This window comes from Leptinotarsa decemlineata, unplaced genomic scaffold (genome assembly GCF_025532065.1).
Source record: "Leptinotarsa decemlineata unplaced genomic scaffold, Ldec_3_MD MMD2_tig00002082_RagTag_RagTag, whole genome shotgun sequence".
Classification (NCBI taxonomy): Eukaryota; Metazoa; Arthropoda; class Insecta; order Coleoptera; family Chrysomelidae; genus Leptinotarsa; species Leptinotarsa decemlineata.
In genome coordinates this window covers 8,541,017-8,561,075 of record NW_027412573.1, presented here as the reverse complement: position 1 = coordinate 8,561,075, position 20,059 = coordinate 8,541,017, and the positions used below count along the sequence as shown (strand labels likewise).

The 20,059-nt window shown below is 35.7% G+C and overlaps 2 protein-coding genes across 7 annotated transcripts in view; one reads left to right on the top strand and one right to left on the bottom strand.

The window, feature by feature from the left end:
* The window catches only part of LOC111504567 (cyclic GMP-AMP synthase-like receptor), a 44,568-nt gene extending 25,077 nt beyond the window's left edge, over positions 1 to 19,491 (bottom strand). For 2 of the 4 annotated variants that reach the window (XM_074176945.1, XM_074176948.1), the window contains exons 1-4: positions 19,261 to 19,402; positions 14,772 to 14,919; positions 11,516 to 11,775; positions 2,142 to 2,216 (exon numbers count right to left, since the gene is read on the bottom strand). In XM_074176945.1, the coding sequence (XP_074033046.1) occupies positions 2,142 to 2,216; positions 11,516 to 11,775; positions 14,772 to 14,888 (452 nt within the window). In that variant the 5' untranslated portion in view covers positions 14,889 to 14,919; positions 19,261 to 19,402. Of the gene's footprint in view, positions 1 to 2,141; positions 2,217 to 11,515; positions 11,776 to 14,771; positions 14,920 to 19,260 lie in introns of all 4 variants that reach the window. The other 2 variants (XM_074176946.1, XM_074176947.1) reach the window with 2 other exon arrangements.
* LOC111507504 (cyclic GMP-AMP synthase-like receptor) overlaps positions 5,402 to 20,059 on the top strand; it is a 49,923-nt gene continuing 35,265 nt past the window's right edge. The window contains exons 1-2 of one of the 3 annotated variants that reach the window (XM_074176956.1): positions 5,402 to 5,700; positions 16,241 to 16,291. The gene's annotated coding sequence lies outside the window, so the exon portion shown is untranslated. The remainder of the gene's footprint in view (positions 5,701 to 16,240; positions 16,292 to 20,059) is intronic. The other 2 variants (XM_074176955.1, XM_074176954.1) reach the window with 2 other exon arrangements.

Genomic DNA, 20,059 nt, shown 5'->3' with positions numbered 1-20,059 from the left:
CATATGAAAACGCTTATAGTCCGTTCATAATTTGTCGATAGCACAAAATGAGGGCCCAAGTCATAAAACGGTCGTAAAACTCGTAAAATCATAGGCGGAGGTTCCTGAGGTGTTTATTCATTAAATATAAAGCTTCAGTTTATATCCGAAACTTGCCTTGAAAGGGTGAAGTTGTTACGAAAGAAAATAATTTTTGGTTTAGTACATTTTTTAATCGCACTTAATTTACGGCTCGTTGATGTTTCGGCGTTTTATTTTGCGAATTTTGTGCAGTGCGTGAGTAACTTTTTTTCATATTCCTACAAACATATACGTACCTTTCGTTCCTGCTTGTTTTGTTTGATAGCTTGCGATGGCTTCGTCATCATCATCAACTTCATCAAGTTTTACACCGGTACTGTTGCGTACAGTCAGTAAGTCTGTCTATTCACCAAGAGAGAAGACTATTGTTTTGAACGTTCATGATGCTCTGGTTTGTCAGAATCCCACAAACACTGTGTTTAAACATAATCAAGAGTTGTGCCAACATGACGGGCGTAGGGGAGTCAACAATATATAGGTTCCTATCAGAAAGAAAAAAAAATGGTATAGCTAACCCAAATACAAACGAATACTTAAAGAGGGGGAGGAAACCTATTGAAATTGATGAATTTGCCAAAAATGGTATTCGAAGGAAAATTCACGAATTTTTTTACAAAAAAGAAATACCCAACTTAAACAAAATTTTACAAGAAGTTAGAGACGACCCGGATTTGCCTCATGTCGGACGAATCAAATTGTGGCAAGTTTTAAAAGAATTAAATTTCCGATGGGAGAAATCAGACCGAAAATCACTTTTGATTGACCGGGAAGAGATAATATGTTGGAGAAGAAAGTATCTAAGATCTATACGAAAACTTCGGGCTGAAGGAAGGCCAATTTACTATCAGGACGAAACGTGGGTAAACGCAGGTCATACTCTCACAAAAATTTGGACAGATAAAAATATATCAAGCTCCAGGCAAGCCTTTATGGAAGGTTGATCTACTGGTATTTCCCCACCCTCTGGTAAAGGCAGTAGATTAATAGTTTCTCACATTGGCAGTGAAAAAGGATTTGCTAAGATGATTGAACATATACCACCAAACTCAATTATAGTATTAGATAATGCACTACATCATTCACGACTAGTTGAAAGACTTCCAACGACTGCGTGGAAGAAACAGGATATCATTGACTGGCTGCGGAATAAGTCCCTGCCTTACGAACATGGAATGGTTAAAGCAGAACTTTTAAAAATTGCCCGGCAACACAAATCTAAGTTCAAGAAATACGTAGTTGACAAAATGGCGGAAAGACGAAACATCACAGTCCTTAGACTTCCACCCTACCACTGCGAATTAAATCCAATTGAACTCATTTGGGCACAAATGAAAAGCTATGTGGCTAGAAAAAATACGTCATATAAAATACAAGCTGTACGTGAATTGTTATATGAGTCTTTACAACATATTACAGAACAAAATTGGCGAGATGCAGTAAGACATGCAATAGAAGAAGAACAAAAAATGTGGGATCTTGACAATATAATTGATGCGACAGTAGAGACACAACCGCTAATTATTAACCTGCAAGACTCGGATTCCGAAGATGATCCTGTTTATTTTGAATTTGAATAGTTTTGTAAGTAATCGTAGTTTATATCATTTAAAAATAGGTATTAATTAAATAAATGTATCTTTTACAAATTGCAAGTAACTTATTATTTTTGAATAAAATAAAGAAATTTTTTAAAAATAAAAATACAGTTTACAGTACCTACAGTTTAAGAATATTAATATATTTATTTATTTAAAGTAACTAATGTTTTAATCATATACTCTTCGACACTGGTCACTCATTTCCACTCAAAATACCTACATAATCGGATTAAAAGTTTTATAGCTGTATTGTATTTCTTCAGATACAAGGTGGGTTAGTCGAAAACATCTTAAACTGCCAGTTTTAGTTTGGTTTTTGTTATTATATCATATTAGCTGTCCTCTCTGTATTTCAGTTCTCTAATGAGGGTCAAACTTGCAGTGAGCTATCAACAAATTATGAACGGACTATAGATATAAACGATTTTACAATTTAATTGAATAGTTCTTTCAGTCACCAACCTTTTTATTCGCAATGTTTCCTGGCGTTTTCGAATTCCTGTTCTTGGTCGAGGGTACCATGATGTTGGTCTGGGGCTATACAGCAAAATATGCAATCAACGTCAACAATTTAGAGTTTTAAACACTTTTTTCCCGCTGAGGAGTTAGTTATAGCACCATTAGGAGTGGCTTGTCGCAATGAGATAGTTGAATTTTATTTGAATTGAAAGGGATATTTTTGAAGAAATTTCAAAGTGAACTCTTCACAAAGTTGTGAAGATCATCTATAGAAGTTACTTTCAGGCACAAACTGATAAAAACAGGCAAGTATGGAACCAGTGGATTCAAAATATTCGTTTCAAGTAGCTATACAAATTCTCAATACTGCATAGAAGAGTACAGTGTGAACAGTTAAATCTGAATTATTTAATTATATTCAATTAATAGCTTTACTCAAACTGCAGTTTGAGTAGAGGATGATAGCACGACCAGCTGTCGAAAGCGCTCGCAGATAATTAAATAGAAGTTATAAAGCTTCAAATTTTTTTTGTGACTTACGTTAATATTAAAAAACATTTTTTTTACATAAAATTCCAAAAGTTGGGTTGTTTTCGAAAATATCCAAGAAAGTTATTGAACATATTTTTCTAAACGCAATTTTTAGTCCCATTGTTAGCTGCATACGGCTGTTTTTCAAATCGCATCACTGTTGTAGTAAGACTCAGTGCAACCTTCATAAAGTGTCTTAGTTTTAACAATGCTTTATTTCAGACACATTTTTTTTTTAAGTAGCGCTCATTTCAAATGTACATTTATAAATGCGAAGTTCATTTGTTTTCAACAATTATATATATTTGTAAAAATAGTTTGTGTCTAAAAGTATAACATTATAATTGAGGTGAAGATATTAAGTGTAAAATAAATTAGCGTCAACTCTAATATTTACATAAGAAAGATGATTTGTACGTGGGGTATTAAGTTAACTGAATCAGCTTCATAGATCACGTGTATATTCTTGTAGTTTAAATAGGACGAGCCACCCCTGTCACCATTGTTAGTGTTTTCAAAGAAAAAATACCAATCCCTTCATAAAAATACATCACACCGAATTAAACAACAAACATTTATTTCATTCTCATGCAAATATTCTTTCATTATAACAAACTATCAAATTGGAGATGCTTAAACTGATTTGTTACGTCATGAAAACTGCTCAAGTTATCAGAAGTAACAGAACGTTTCATAATTTGGGTTAGGTACCTACTGATGTAGTAATTGAGATTTTCAGATCTGAGAAAAACGCTTTGAGCCCTTGTAGGCTCTGAGGTAATTATATTTACTTTGACAGAGAAATCGAATCAAGTTACATTATTTTTATGAAATCATTTTTAATTCATTATTTTGAAGTATAATGGTAACGAATACATTTAGGAATCTGGTTACTGTGCTTATGCTTTCGATATGCTTTGGATATTAAAAAAAAATGTTGATATTTTACAATATATATTATTCGATCACTGTTTTTTTTTAATAAATATTGTATATTTTCAATTATTAAAAATTATAATGACCAATTGCAAACAAACCATAATATTAATGTTTTCAATAATTTCCACGAATGGACGGTAGGGACAAACACTGCCTAATTCTCATAAAAACATATGATAAAGTACAATTAAAAAAGAATGTTTTTAACAGAAGAATATGTTCCTGGAGCAAAACTAAAATTTGCAACTGTAAAGGATAACAATGTTGTAACATTAAAACGTTGGCATGCATACCGTAATTTAAAAGTAACTGAAAAAAAAAAGAATTAATAGACAGGTTAGTATAATAGTAAAAGAGTAGCGGTAGATTCAAACTGTAATAAAAGAAATTTAAAATAATTAGGAATTTCAGATTTATTTCCGAATGAAATATGAATTAAATATAGATGGCAATGAAATAAATTTTATTAAATATAATAATATTATTTAATAAATATAATATAATTTAATAAACGATTGAGATTATATCTCATTCTAATCAATGGTAATTAACTATGAAAAATCTATAATTCATTTCATGTTTAGAGCATACATATGAATATTTATTTATTTTTTGCACTGTTAAATCCACTCTTCTCGAAGCATGTATCCATTTCTTACATCTAACCTCATTGATATGAGGTTTCATAAATGGTATAAAAAACACGTTTTCTTCCGGATATCGATTATCCGACGTAAAATCCGCAAAACAGCAATGCTTTGTTGGCATTATACTAGCACAAAATAATTTTTATATCGGATTTATATTTTTAAATAATGAATTGAATAATATTAATAAAAATAATAAATTATGTTTGTCCCTACTACTAGTGCTGCCTCTCGTGACAGCGTTCGCTGTACTATTCTGGAGATGGGAAATACCGCTTCTTTATTGAAACGTTCCAGTCGTGAACGCGACTGAAAAAATACCGCGATAAATACTTTACAGCGAAACTGTACGAGAAGGAACGATCATACAGCATTTCGGTTTCATTTCATTCAGAATTTTTATTTTATCTGGCGTAATCTCCTTTATTTATTTCATCTTTGTGTTTGTATTTATTTTTTTTTCTTGTGAAGTAAAATTTTTATTTTATTTCATGTATCGCAATTACCTGATGATGAATCATTCAAATGAAATATAAAACATTTTTCATCTCGAATTCAACCAAACGACAATTGTAAAAAAGGTGACATGAGAGGTGTCTCTGAAAATCGACAGATCCTACCGCCATTTTCAATTTTTCAAAAAAATAATACCTTAATCGAAAAAAGTTTTTGTATTTTTATATTATTGGGTGTAATATATATATATATATATATGTCTAGAAGATCCATAATAGCTTGCGGATAATATATCGCGCAATGAGAAAGAGAACTAGCGCCAGCGACTTTTATGACACTCAGCGAAACGGTACAGTATACTGAAGCGACGCCACACGCGATACAATACTCTGTGATACCGTCTATTGTAAAATACCGTCGTGAAGCATTCGTCGCGACGGTACGGTATCACAAAATCGCGCTCCAAAATACCGTTCTTCAGATACCGACCCATCTCTACTTTCAATAAGGGAATTTCTGAAATGACAGTCGACAGCCAAACAAAAATGGGAAGAAGCAGTTGACGGACGACAGACACTGGTATTTCAGAACAGGTTTGTTTGTTTACTTCTGAATTGAATCTATCTATACATGCCAAATCGTCAATAGTGTCGGAGACACTCAAACTAATTGAGACCCTGAACATAGCCTCCGACCTTTTAAATATCGGCACCGTAGTCACAGCATACCTATGCTGTGCCGTAGTGTCGGTAGGTTTCGTCCACACAAAAACAAAATGTCGGAAATCAACGAAATTGGCCTCCTTAGACGAAATACGCCGACCCCGAGTATCCCTTCTTAATGTTTACTCTTCTGTGATTGATTGCTTTCCACCACCTTTATAATGCCCTAACCTAAACGCAGAAATATTCTGAGCCCTAACCAACAAAACTGCCTCCCGGTAATGAAAGATCATAAAAGTGAAAAGTGACCGGAAATAAACTTTACAGGTGGGTGCCATTTTTTTTGTTTAAATACGTTTTAGAAGATAAAAAACCTGAATAGCATTGAGCTTTGTACCGAGAAAGTACACTGTACCTTTACTTTTATGTTAATAATAAGGATTAAAAATTAATATGAACAAGGTCATTCATAAACTATTTTAACGAAAAAGTGGTGCATGCTCTGTAGACGTAAATTAAGGGTGTTTTGATTCAACAATTTATTGACTACCTACCAATAGTTTGAAAAATTGAAATAGCGAACGTTTGGGAACCAGAGAAGTTGAGAAAGTATATGATGTGGTACCTATATGAACGTTCCAATTGATTTAGTTTAAAGTAAGAGTAAAAGTTTGGGATATGCATTAGCCATTTCTTTATGGGCTGATTTGCATTTGTATTTTGTATAAATATGTTTTTTTTTAGTTTTTCAATCGCAGTTTCCTTGCATTTCATTCACTATTGATTTTAGTTTTCTGAATACTACCTAATTGTTCACTAAACTTCCAACTATATTTTGATTCGTAGAAAATGGAGAATGAAGCTTAGAACTTTCACTGTTGAAATTTTAATGAATTGTTATTTCATGTTACTTTGATAGTGTTACTATTCAGTTTTCTGTCAGCAAATTGTTCACAGTGTACTTACACTTTGGATAACTAAAGAGTACATATACGTCATGAATTTGTGCACCGAAATAAGTGGAAAAAGTAATGAAAATTAAAATATTCCAGACAACAAAAAATACTCTCACTTATGTACTACACTAAAAAAAATATTATGTGTGTATAACTTGCAGATCGGCAACAATTCTTGCATCTCGGGCTCTTCCGTCAAAAAACGAACACCAACCACTGAATATACTAAAATTTCACATTTTTCATCAGTAGAAAAAGAACTTAGCAGGTTGAACCTTCACAATTATATTCATTTTATAATGAATAAAAATAATTGTAGGCATAATCAAAACTATTTATATTCACCATTTTTATTATCATTTACTGAAATGGGTTCACTGTCAGATAATGTACCCGAAGCTTCGGTCCATTTGGAGAATGTGGCATCATTACTAACCTTTGATCACTCCCCACAACCTTTTGGTAAGTGATCACTGGATCCGAGAATCGTGTACTCTTAAAAGAAATACTTAGTGAACCAAGAATTACTGTTTTCTGTATTTGTCTGGTATGATGTTAAGAATCGAGACTGGAAAAGGCATCATTTCACCAAGAACTCCTAAAATCAAAACAAACAGTCTAACATAGTGGTCCGGTCATTTGGTATTTGGTCATTCAGTAATTTTTTCGAATTCTTGAATCTATTAGTTTCCAAGCATTTCAAAACATTGAATTTTCAGAGAGAACTGAGTTTTATCAAACAAATTGCTGTGAGAATGTAGGCTTTCACGGGCTGGCGTCAATGTTTTGGTTGGTTTTCAGGTTTTGTCGTGGTGTTTTTTGGTTATAAACCCCAAACGTTTCGACTGCAACTGCGGCAGTCGTCTTCAGTCGCGTGGTCGAAGTACTCTTCTTGATGTATCAACTGTCAAAAAACGAATTGCTATCAACAACGGTTACAAGGACTACATTCTTTTCAAAAAACTACGAAAACAAGTTATTTACCAGCTGTATGCCACTTCAAGAAACGATAGTGAGCGGTATAGGACATACTTTAGTGAATCCACCGATAACTTCACTCGTTTTTGACGTGGCTTGTGCCAATCTTGGACGTATTGGTGAAGAGGACCGACACTGAGTGGGAAACATCTGTATACCGAAAATCCACTCACACGGGACAGTATCTGAACCACGAATCCAACCACCATCAATCGACTAAAAGACGAATCATCAAGACTCTATTAGACCGAGCTTTCGGGCTCTGTAACTAGGCATCACCGAAAAAGATCTTAAAAGGAATGGTTACTTCAAAGTGATAGTGTAACAGACTTTGGCTAGAAGACAGCAAGAGCCTCACAAGGAAGAGAAGCCGTCACAACCAGTGCTTGTCCTTTCCTACGCCAGAGAATATTCGGAAAAGGTGAGAAGAATTGGGTCCAAGTACAACATCAGAACCTGCTTCGGATCCGGAAACGCCATCCGATGTGTGTGTGTGTATGCATGTGCAATATGTATGTGCATAATGTATTTATGTGCAAGATGTATGATGTCAAGATGTGCAATACGACAACGAATGCGATATGTTCATGGAGAGAGAGATTTCTTAGCACGAAAACCAGGCCACAAAATGCGGACTGCTATTCCAAGAATTGCATTTACCGGATTCGAAGTGCGCCAAATCTTATAACGGTGAAACTAAGAGACCATTAAAAGTCCGCATTGCCGAGCACAAGAGAAACCCACAGCGAGGAGAAACCAGCAAATCAGGAATAGCAGAGCATGTTTGGACTCATCAACATAACATCAGTGGTCCCAAGCTGAGATCATACACTGGGAGGAACATTGAAGCTGCATATATGTTTTCCAATGACGTATTCAGCCAAACTAGCGTAGTGATAAGCAATAACATATGGAAATCTGTAATCAAGCGGAAAAACGGTCAACTCCCGCTAAAACAGTGAAGAGGAGAGAGGGAAGAGGGGATAGTTGAAAGCGTTCGAATTACCTATAAATAGTCATCTCTCGAAGGAATAGTCCAGTCATCACCCGAAGACGATTGTGGTCATTTTCATCTTTCATCTTGATTATTTTATTCGTTTTATTAATTTCATTTACGTTTTATTGCTTAATATAATCGATATTTTAGCTATACATTTTAATTTTATTTATTGTTTCATAGATTGAAAATAATATTAGACAAAGGAAGTCCGAACTAGTAAAATTGACCTTTTTCGACCATTTTGATCATTTAAATATATTGATTAGCGAAAATTTTGGTCAACATGCGAGGTTCATTGATTTTTTTATTATGTGAAATTTTTGGTACGAAGACGGTGGAGGATGGTGTTTTTTAGTAGGAAATGTAAGAACATACCCGATATTACTTTCAGCAAAGGGCAAAAAGTCTGCTAATCTGCAAGATGTATTTTCCATTTTGTCAAAAATGTGAAAAACTCTTATAGGAGAAGGATGAGGAAGGGTGCTCTTTCGTCCAAAATATATCAATCTAGTTGACTTTCATTTCAGGCCGGCCTGTGACGTCATTACCACGGACGGTTCGTGCATTGGAGAACAGGGGAGGCTAAAGTCATAAAGACTATGTACACACAGAAAAGCCGGAGGCGCTAAAATTTTTTGGGGTACCGCACCTATTTAAAGCAAAATACGTAATAGTTGCATAAATGCAAACAAAAATTGTGTATTGCCGAAAATTATACGTATAAAACTGACCATTGAAAAAACAAAAAAAAAGGGTTATTTTTGAGTTATTTAATATAAATCATTTTTGATTTTTAATTTTCAAACATAAAATTCAATAAATCTGAAGGAGACTTCGAAAAATGGATACTGAGCTATCAAGTCGTTATAAAGTTTTTGGGGAAAATCTTTGGTACAGGACGAACATTTTTCAAACAACAAATCAAAGTAGTTTAATTTAAGTAAATCTTCAAATCTAAGTTTGATTTGCATTAAAAAGGTGTCCAATATTTCATTATAAATCTGTTTATAATTTTGTCTCAAATGGTTAAGTCTAAATTGGTTTTTTTTTCGGCGCCGGTGGTTCGAGAGTTAAATCAATTGATTCGAAAATATTATTAAAAATGTATCGTCATTTCTAAAATTCATCAAAGTTTCTATTAAATTGTTTAATCGTTGTTTTGAGTAATTAATATCTGTTGATTAATTTTGAAGAATAGAAAAAACAACAGCGGTATGTTCAAATATTAATTTAAATATTTCTAACAAGAAACAAAACTTGTGATCATTTGAAATATATTTGAAACCTCTCGCCTCCCTAAGACTTTGGTCGTCGGTATCAAAATCGTCACTGTTTAGGATAAAATCAAAGACATCAATCTTAATACTAAATTTAGGGCATGGGCATGACAATGCGTAAAAAGTGAATGAGGAGCTATGGACTTTATTTTAGTTTGTAAACCATTTAAATGGCCGGCCATGACCGCAGTCCCATCATAGGTTTGCGCAATTAATTTTTGCCTAAAATTATAGGTGTCACACGTACAGCTGTGCGCCCAGATGAAACATCATGGAAACCCATAAAACGTTCTATCACATTACCATCTTTGACATATCTAAAAACGATTGAAAGTTGTGATGTACAGGTAATATCGGTAGTTTCATCAATTTCCCATGCAAAAAAAGAAACACTTTCAATATCCTTGCTTATATTTTACTTAATAATATATGTCACACTGTCTATAAGCTCATTTTGGATGGTTTTTGCGAAAAAACGCTATAGTTTGAAAAAGTGTCAAATTGTGAATCATATTCGCCCCATAACAATTAAAGTTCATTGTAATTGCCGCGATTAATCGAATCTTCGGTTTCATCGTGTCCGCGAAAACTAATTATTCTTGGGAACCCAAATAAATCGTAATATCGATAAGTCTTTTTAAATTCGATCGATTTTCCCTAACCTGATTATTAAACGAAATTATGGCCTCTTTTTGAGCTGTATCTAAAGCTGTTGATATATTTTGTTTGCTGAATAAATTTAATTTACAAGACGAAAATATATGCTCCTTAGATTTAAAATGTCTTTCTGTAGAACGAGGTAAATTTTTTAAATCGGAGTATCCTATTTTAGACCACATTTGGTATTCGGTTTGTACGGAAAATAAAACACAGGGCCAACAAAAAAGTTTTTCTCGTTTAATGGAGCCGGTTAACCAATCGCATTAATTGTACCAACTAATATTAAATCTTCGATTTTGTCGATTATCTGACGCTTTAATTGAAATCAAATTTGGTTGAGGCCTTCCCAGAGTTTTAATAATGTAAAATTTATTATCATAAGATAAAGACTTAAAATTATTTGTCAGCAACCAATCGACTATATCGTTAGATTTTTTCATTTCGTCCAACTTATCCATAATAAATGAAAAAAAAAAACTTACCAAAAAGTGAAAACCAGAAAACACCTTGAAATTGAAAGAAAACACTTCAAAACACGTTAAAAATATTACCAAAAAGCATTGCTATAATACAATACTGCCTGTTTTATACAGAAATAACAAATATTATCAAGAAACACTAAAACGATTTACCGAAATATTTTTCAGTCCCGGTCCGTCATGGCATCCCGTCCGAATAATTGAATAAAAAACAAACGCAGTCGTACACTAACGGAGACCAACTGGAGGCTAGCCTCCTCTATCGCTATAATTTCCTCAACTGAAATTACAAATCGGGACGTATGTCGCTGGTTGGTTCGGTCTCGCGGAGCTTGTGTTTTTTAAAGAGTTCGGAGGCTTAGCTCCCTTGCAACGTATGACATTTATTATTTCGGGTTGATGGTTTATTCGTTCATGGGCGGTGCGTTTGACATTTGTTGATGCAGGATACAGTGTGGTACGTACTACGTAGTGAGTGATAGTGTTTTTTCGGGCATATTATGTATTTATATTAAAAATTAATGGTAAATTAATGATACCCAAGCATTTTTATAAAAAATAATCATAATCATTTGTCAATATCTTTTAATTTATTGCGATGAATAGCCTCAAAGTTTATGGGGAGGCTAAGCCTCCCTTGCCTCCTCTGACGAGCCGCCGCTGGTCAGTACGCTGGGAACAATTTTCTGATTTGCAAACCAGTAATAGTTACATGCCATCATTCCACTTACACTAAAGAGCACGAGAACGTATCATAACCTTGCCTCAACCAACATCAAAAAGTATACTTACTTGTAACGGACAACCATATCAGTCTGTTTGTGGAATGTCATGAAATCGTTAAATTTCAAGTGAACGAAACCAGGAAGATTACTTATTGACAGAACCGGCTCGACCAGTTTTGGCAAAGTCATCAGTAAATCTAGATCGAATTCATCGGGTTGGCCAACCCTCAAACCATCATAATAGCTTCCTCCATAAAATACACGTTTGTACATTTCCTTAAATAGACTGTCATTCTCTTTCATTTTTGGTATTATCAGATCGAGCAACTGAAACATAATTTTATAATTTCACATATTGCCAATTCTCAACAACTTCATCCCGCCCGACGATTTCTCAAACAAACCATAGCATATGGTCTGAATCGTAAGTAGTCGTAACTCAACCTCTATCCTAACCTGGCATAGATCAGGTCACTTGGAAATGGTTGAAGGAGGAATTCTGAGGCAAACACTCTAATTAGGATAAATATTTTTAATAGGAAAACCCTTCTATGCTTATTACTGGAGTTTTTTCCCAACACCAAACCGTTATTTTAACACCTCGATAAGTGTTTCGATCACCAAGTGATCATCTTCAAGAGGAAGATCAAAAACAGTTTATGATCAAAAGGAAGTGGCCTCAGCCACTTCACAAACATTTATATCGAATTAAATTCTACAAAGTTTAAGGTTTGCCTAAGTTTTGAAAACTGTACACCGTGACTGATTGTGTCACCGATATTGAAACACAATAAAGAATTATGTCTTCTCGTGTTCATGATCTTCCAAGACATGTAGCTTTCCATCTTCTCAGAAACTGTTTGACTATTCCAAAGGTCCTTCCTCCATGTCATGAGATGTTTTCCAACCTGGCATCACCAAACTTATCTGATCAAGTTTGATGCAGAAATTCGTAACACTCTTCGCCTTTTATTGAATGATCAATTGGAGAGCAATGCATGGCATCAGGCATTTGTACAATCACTGATCTTTCACTACCTACCTTCCTCTCTTCGAGTTATAGTGTGATCAATATGATAGATTCAATTTTACCACCCTCCTTTCTATCGGATAACAATTTGAGCGAGGCCGAACAACTATGGATCTCACGAACTAATCTAGAAGTACCAAGAACCAGAAAAAATCTTCAACAAACCTGAGTTATTCCTCTTGTAAAAAATGCCTTAAATAATTTGTTAGACTTGGCTAAATCTCCTATAGATAAGGCACGTATAAAAGAAGTGTCGTCAAAATATGCAAGCACTTGGTTGGATGCCTCACCAGTTTCATCCTGATACATTATTAGACATTGAATCTTTTAGAGTTGCTGTAAGCCTTCGACTAGGTTCCCGAGGATATCATGGATCAAGTTATAGATCTAGCGCCGGGCGCTTTTCCCGTCATCAAGCTGTAAATGATGTAATCAAACGTGCCATTCCTTGGCGGAAAGGAAAACCGGTTATCTGGGATTTCACATGCGTCGATAGTTTGGCTCCTTGTCACGTTCCTTCGACTTCTGTATTTTTTATGCAATGGGAATCAAAACATTTGGTACCTTAGGCCCCCAATCATTGGAGTTCATTCGTGAAGCCGTGGGCAACTTCTTATCTTCTGTAGAATAACGACAAAATGGTTTAGACTTTCGCGGCTGAGGTTTTCAGTGTCACTGTTTTTCGAGTTTGAAAGCCGTGGATTTTTGGAATTTCTTCCTGACGTTTCGCTGGCGCGAGTGGCTAGCTTCTTCAGAGGTTTAACAATCTTGGCTTGGTGTCCGATGACAAACTTTTTGGCTTCGTAAAGCGTATTTATGCCTTGTCAGGTAATCAGTTGTATTTGTACCTGTACTTGTACCTGTACTTGAACCTGGAACATTAACAATCTTGCCGCCTGTCGTCATTCTGTTCGTTATTCTCGAATTCCTTAAAATGGGGTTCCATATTCGATTGAGGTTCACCGCTTCTTCTTTTCTGTTAAAATTCTTCGTGTGTTGCCTCCCGTACCAGTCGGCTATGGTATCCCTGATTGGGGGCAATTAGTTCTGTGTTTTCAATCAAAATTATGTGGTCTCCTTCACAAAGTGCGTTTTCTGCCACAGCTGACTTGTCCATTTGGCCTAGTCTGCAGTTCCACTTATGCTCTTTCAGTTTTGTTCCCATGGACGTTTGGTGATTCCGATATATATCTTCCCACAAGTGCACGGTATGCGATAGACCTCTGCTGATGATAATGGGGCTATTTTGTCTTTAGCCGATCTGAAGCTTTGTTGTATCTTCGTCGTGGGTTTGAAGACTGTTTCGACGTCGTGTTTATCCAATAGTTCTCGGAGGCACTGTATCTATTCGATCTCGAATGGATACAGGCAGGCGTCTATCGCATACCGTGCACTTGTGGAAAGGTATATATCGGAACCACCAAACGATCCATGGGAACAAGACTGAAAGAGAATAAAAAGAACTGCAGACTAGACCAAACGGACAAGTCAGCTGTGGCAGAACACGCACTTAGTGAAGGAGACCATAGATTTTTGTTTGAAAACACAGAACTAATTGCCCCCAACCAGGGGTACCATAGCCAACTGGTACGGTAGGCAATAGATATCCATAAACACACGGAGAATTTTAACAGAAAAAAAGAAGCGGTGAACCTCAATCGAATATGGAACCTCATTTAATGTTCCAGGTTCAAGTACAAGTACAGGTACAAGTGCAGGTACAAATACAACTGATTACCTGACAAGGAATAATAACGCTTTACGAAGCCAAAAAGTTTCTCGTCGGACAGCAAGCCAAGATGATTAAACCTCTGAAGAAGCTAGCCACTCACGCCAGCGAAACGTCAGGAAGAAATTCCAAAAATCCACGGCTTTCTGTAGAACATTTTTGACGGAACGTCTCCATCTCTACAAAAACTCGCTACATCTTCATCATGGCAATATTTAATCACATGAACCAAACATGTTTAGAATTCAGCAAAAATAGAGGCTCTGGATTGAAAATTCCTTAATTAATGCAGCCTTTGGGAGCTAATAACCGATTCAATACTAATTATAAGTATTGGACACGCCTGGAGAAACTATTGTACCTACAAGGAAAAACGTATAACTATAACTTTTCTCATGTCCTGATTCAGACATACGTTTGGAAATTCTCTACCAGAAGCGACCTTTCATGACCAGAGAGAAAACATTAAGAACTCAAAACTTTTAAGTCTTGGTTTAAAATAAGATTACAAAAATACTTATTGAGACTCTATTGTTGAATATTAATTTATTTAAAAATCGTTACCTCTTTCAAAATCTTATTATTTCTCTTCCTGTCGTCATCAGATAAGGAAATACATTTCTTATTGATGCTGTTTAATACGTTCTCCATCGATTTGTATTTTTTAATATCTTCACTCATATTGGAATCTCAACTTTGGAGGAGGACACACCTGTAACACACAGAACGGAAAATAACAATACTTTGGGTAGATATGTTCAGTGCATTGTTCGCAAAAAAAATTATCAGTTACACTTGATAATCGATCTTTTATTATACCTGTATTGTTCGTTTTCACTGAATATATGATCCAAACACTTCAAATATTTACGAAATAGCGATGATGATATTTATCATTACCTTAAATGCATGGGACACCCGAAGCGTTTCTTTAGGTTTGGTAATATTGTTACAAATTTCGTATTTCCAGGAATTTTAAAAATAATTGTCAATTGTAATCATAATTGGTTTTGGTATACGAGTACCAGACGACCTAACAGGCCTTCTTACAGGTCACTGTCATTTGAATGATCATATGCAGAGACACGGACTGTCGGAAGACAGTGTGTGTCGCCTCTGTTTGGAAAATGAAGACACAGCAGAGCAAATACTTGGTGCTTTCCCCGCTGAGGACCGAATCAGGTCTTTAGAGTTCGGCAGAGCCGACACATCTAACCTGAAAAACCACTCACCATACAAACTAATCGGCTTCGTTAAGAAGCTGGGTTTATTTGTTCGAATGAGAATAGGTGAGAGTCACAATAAACCCTTGCGGATTGCGGTGGAGGGTCGAATAGACCTCTCACTTTGAACCTAACCTAACCAGACGACCTCCCAGAGTAGAGTAGTCTTGAATCCATGCAGAGGGCACCTTGGATGTGGCAACCTCTTCATACTCGTTGGAACTGAATGGACAACAAATATAAGCTATTACTTCCCGTAATGAAAGGTCTCGATGATCCTTAAAAAAGGTAATGGACGTTCAAACAAGTACTTTTCATCTACGATCTATGGAAACTAATAAATTTGAGACAGATCTAAGACCATAATGACATTTGTTTAGACCAGATGGATTTTGAAAAAAAAGTTGGTAACCGATCGATTACAAGTACCTACCTATCGTTCTTCAACAAATACGAAAAATCGCTCTACAGTTACCTATAGATCAAATAGGAATGCTTCCTGGTGGAATGATGACCTGGCACGGGTGACACAATCAAACTAAAAAAGCATTTGAAAAGTTAAGGAAGGATATGGTATAGGACATTGGACTAATACTGAATCCAACAAAGATGTGAAGAAACCTGGGAGAATCTAATGAAGGAAAAAATGCGGGTAGATACTAGTGATAGACTCTACAACTCAGCAAGCCTCACCTCAACGGTACTCTATTGTAGATTCAACGTTTGCCGACACTATACTTGTTAGACGACTTATTCTTGCTCATCTAGCTCATGAACCGACGCGACTTTATTGCAACGGTTTTGTTTCAGGCTATTGCCACAAATTTTTTGCCAACGCTGGGCTGCCTGCGACAGTTATCGGTAAGTTCAAGATTTTATTAGTATGGTAGCATTGATCTACTAGTTGAGAACCATCATTTCATTAGTTTGGACTTCCATTGTCTAATATGATATAAATTGATTTGAAATACCAAGTTACTTTACGACGTTTCGATTGTTAGTATCCACAATCGTCGAAAAGGAAATAGGCATCATGAAAAATGACCTTCAACGAAATGGTTACGCCAGAGTGATGGTGGAACAGACTTTAGCTAGAAGACAGCAAGAGCTCCACAAGGAAGAGAAGCCGCCACAACCAGTACTTGTACTTCTCTACATCAGAGGATTGACGGAAAGGATGAGAAAGATTGGGTCCAAGTATAACATCAGAACCTGCTTCAGATCTGGGAACACTATCCGTAGCAGCCTCACGAAAACCAGGCGGTTTGGAATCGCGGACTGCGATTCGAAGAATTGCATTTACTGGATACCTTGCGAGTGCGGAGAATCATACATCTTCGAAACTAAGAGGCTATTGAAAGGTCGCATTGCAGCATAAGAAACACACAGAGTGAGGAGAAACCTGCAAATCAGGAATCGCAGAGCACGTTTGGACAACGCATTTAGCCAAGCTAGCGTAGAGATACGCAACATATGGAAACCTCTAATCAAACGGCGGGAGTTGGTGGGGAGCTTCCGCTAAAACTGATGAAGCGAAGAGAGAGAAGAGGGGATAGGAGAAAGCACTCGAATGGCCTATAAATAGTCAGATCTCTGAGGAATAAGTCCAGTTATCACCCGAAGACGATTGTGAATACTAACTATCGAAAGGTCGTGAAGTAACTTGGTGTTTCAAATCGACTTATATCACATTAGACAATGGAAGTCCGAATTAATGAAATTCACCACGAAACATTGTCAACTGCCTTCAAACTAAGAACCATCAGTTGACCCATTTAAAGACCGATGATGGTATTGAACCAAAGAAAGGACAGTATTGTTTGCTTCCCCTACAAAAAAAAAATTTAAAAATGTGTTCCCAGAACTTTATTCTTGAAAAGTTCTATTTTTGGGCTTACAAAATTCCACAGACCTAATAAATACGGTATCATAATATAAAAATTGTAGAAGGCCAAAGTAATTTTGTCCTAAAAAATTACTCAGAAATAAAAAATATTTGTGAATTTATGATCATGTATAGTCTTACAATATTACTCTATGGTGCTGCTAGTTTTCGTCGTGGCTTGGCGAAAACACTTTTTAAAGAGGAGTTGAAAAACTTAGAAATTGGAAAATGACAAATTACTTTATTCAGTCTTGTACAAAGGATAAGTAAAGAGTGACGAGAGGTGTCATTACTAACAGTTTTATACAAATGCTTATCAAAATAGGGCTGATACAGCATCCGTCCGGGAAATCGTTGTGGTGGGCGTTTCTAGAGGACTTTGAGGTCACACGAGTTCCATAACTGGCTCAACATAAATGAATAATGTTTTGGTTGGCCAAAATTATTTTATTTTTGATGAAATGCAGCCTACAAGATTACTTCTTTTTTGGCCAACGAAAATGTTAATCGGTGAAGCAGTCCCATACAGTAATATTGTAAGACTATCCGTGATAATAATGAAACAATTTTCACAAACTTTTTTCATTTCAAGACGCATTTCGCGTCTAAGAACTGATGCCAAGAATTGCACAAAAACAGAAATAGAGACTCTTGGACAAATTGAGAATGAAGACCCCCAAAGAGAGTGGTAGATCTGGAGAAGTTTGAAAGTTCAGTAAACTCATTTCAAATATATAAGTCTTCCGGGTCCTTGAGCTTTCTGAGCGATTCGGTTTTTATCTCCTCAATCGTGGCAAAACGACGTTCTTTCATGGATCTCTTCAATCTTGGGAACAGAAAAGTCGCAGGAGCCAAATATGGTGAATACGGTGGCTGAGGCATGATTACGATGTTTTTTTGTCAAAAAAATTACGAACAAGCAACGATGATTGAGCAGGTGCAATATAGTGAGAACCGGTAGCCAAGCGGTTCGGCGTGGGTGATTTGTTCACTCACTCGAATTGACTGCCGTGTTGGTCGGTGGTTCAAGCCCTAGTCTGAACGATCGATCTTCACTTGCTATCGTCCAACCCGTGTTAGGAATCGCACGTTAAAAGGTAAGACCTCGTTAATCCTTAGCTCGCACAAGTTTCGACTTCTGAGGGTTGTCGTTCGTAGGGGTGCGACAGCTGGTTAACGGAAAAACAGATTTTAAACAGACAAATTTTTAAAAGCCATGAATTGTTTTTTCACAATACCGGAGGTTTTTTTCGTATTGCTTCTTGCAAGCGGCGCATAACTTCAAGATAATAGTCCCTATTGACCGTACGCCGTTAACTTCATTCAACAATTCCATGTGATGTTTTTTTTTGGAAGAAATTCAGCAATTTTGGAACGAACTTTGCTGTCACACGCTTAATGTCCAAAATTTTCGAAAAAACTGCATTGCATGAGCCAACCGATATGCCGATATCCTCAGCAACTTTTCTAAGAATGATTCGACGATTCTCCATAACAATTTTCTTCACTTTCTCATCAGTTTCGAGAGGCCATTTTCTTCCAGTTATTTTTGCATCATCTACACATCTTTGTGAAGAGTTTATTTTGAAATTAATTGCTTTCTTTCTTTCTTCGGAAGATTCCCACATTTTTTCTAAAAAAATTAAGAAGTAAAAAGCGAAAACCTGTCTTTCTCAATACCTGATATATTTTTCAGGTAACCGCTGAAAAAACTTCTGGTTAGTAATTGTCAACAAGTGGTTTATTTTTGGAACATATATTTTACTTAGCGGTTTTTTGCTAAAATCCCTTCCATCAGACTCGGTCTGAGTCTGACTGAAACTGTCTGATCATTGAGTGGAATTCAAGAACTTTCCTTATTATCGTAACTTGCAACTAACAATACATTTGACCGATATGCCACAAATAAACAAAAGATACTATGTTGAGTTTACATTTTACCAACCTGTTCATCCAAGATCCTAGTGCACGGTTACAAAACAATACTACACAAACACTACACACTTGGAACTATTTATTTTCTCATCTAAAACCGTTAGTTTCCTACTACTACGGACTCATTACTAACCTAACCTTACCTAGCCTGTTATATAAATGTTGATGATTCACCAAATGCATATCCAGTGTTTCACAGCGCAGTGTTTATCCTAAAAATTACGGTTTTCGAAACCTGCTTTTTCGCGATTTGAGATAGTATAATTATAAATTGTATGTACTGGCTACATTTATGTTTTTCTGAACGATTTTTGCATTAATGATCTGTATTTGATTCTTGCATCTTCAGAAATAAATTAAAAAGGTACTCATAATGTAACCTTACAATATTTTGAAGACTGTTTCAATCACAGTTACCAAAAGAAATATTTTATTCATACATTTACTCACATATCTACATACAATATTATTATCTTTCATATAACCTCCAGTAACGTCGTTCTATTTTTATGTTTTGTCAATATACGTCTCACTTGTATTGTTAACATATTCTGAAAGATCGTTATTATTATTATCAGTGTTTCTGGGGAATTTTGTTGCAAGCACCTCTTATGCTATACATGATTTTTTCTATTTCATGAATACCTACGAAAAATCCAACAGTGTCATATCAGGAGATCTAGCGGGCCTGTCTAAGAGATTACGCCTACCTATCTACCGATTTGAATAGATGCCTGACCCATTTCATCAAACCTAAACCTGATACGATTTTGTTTCATATCCAGATATAGAAGTCCGGTGGTTAGACA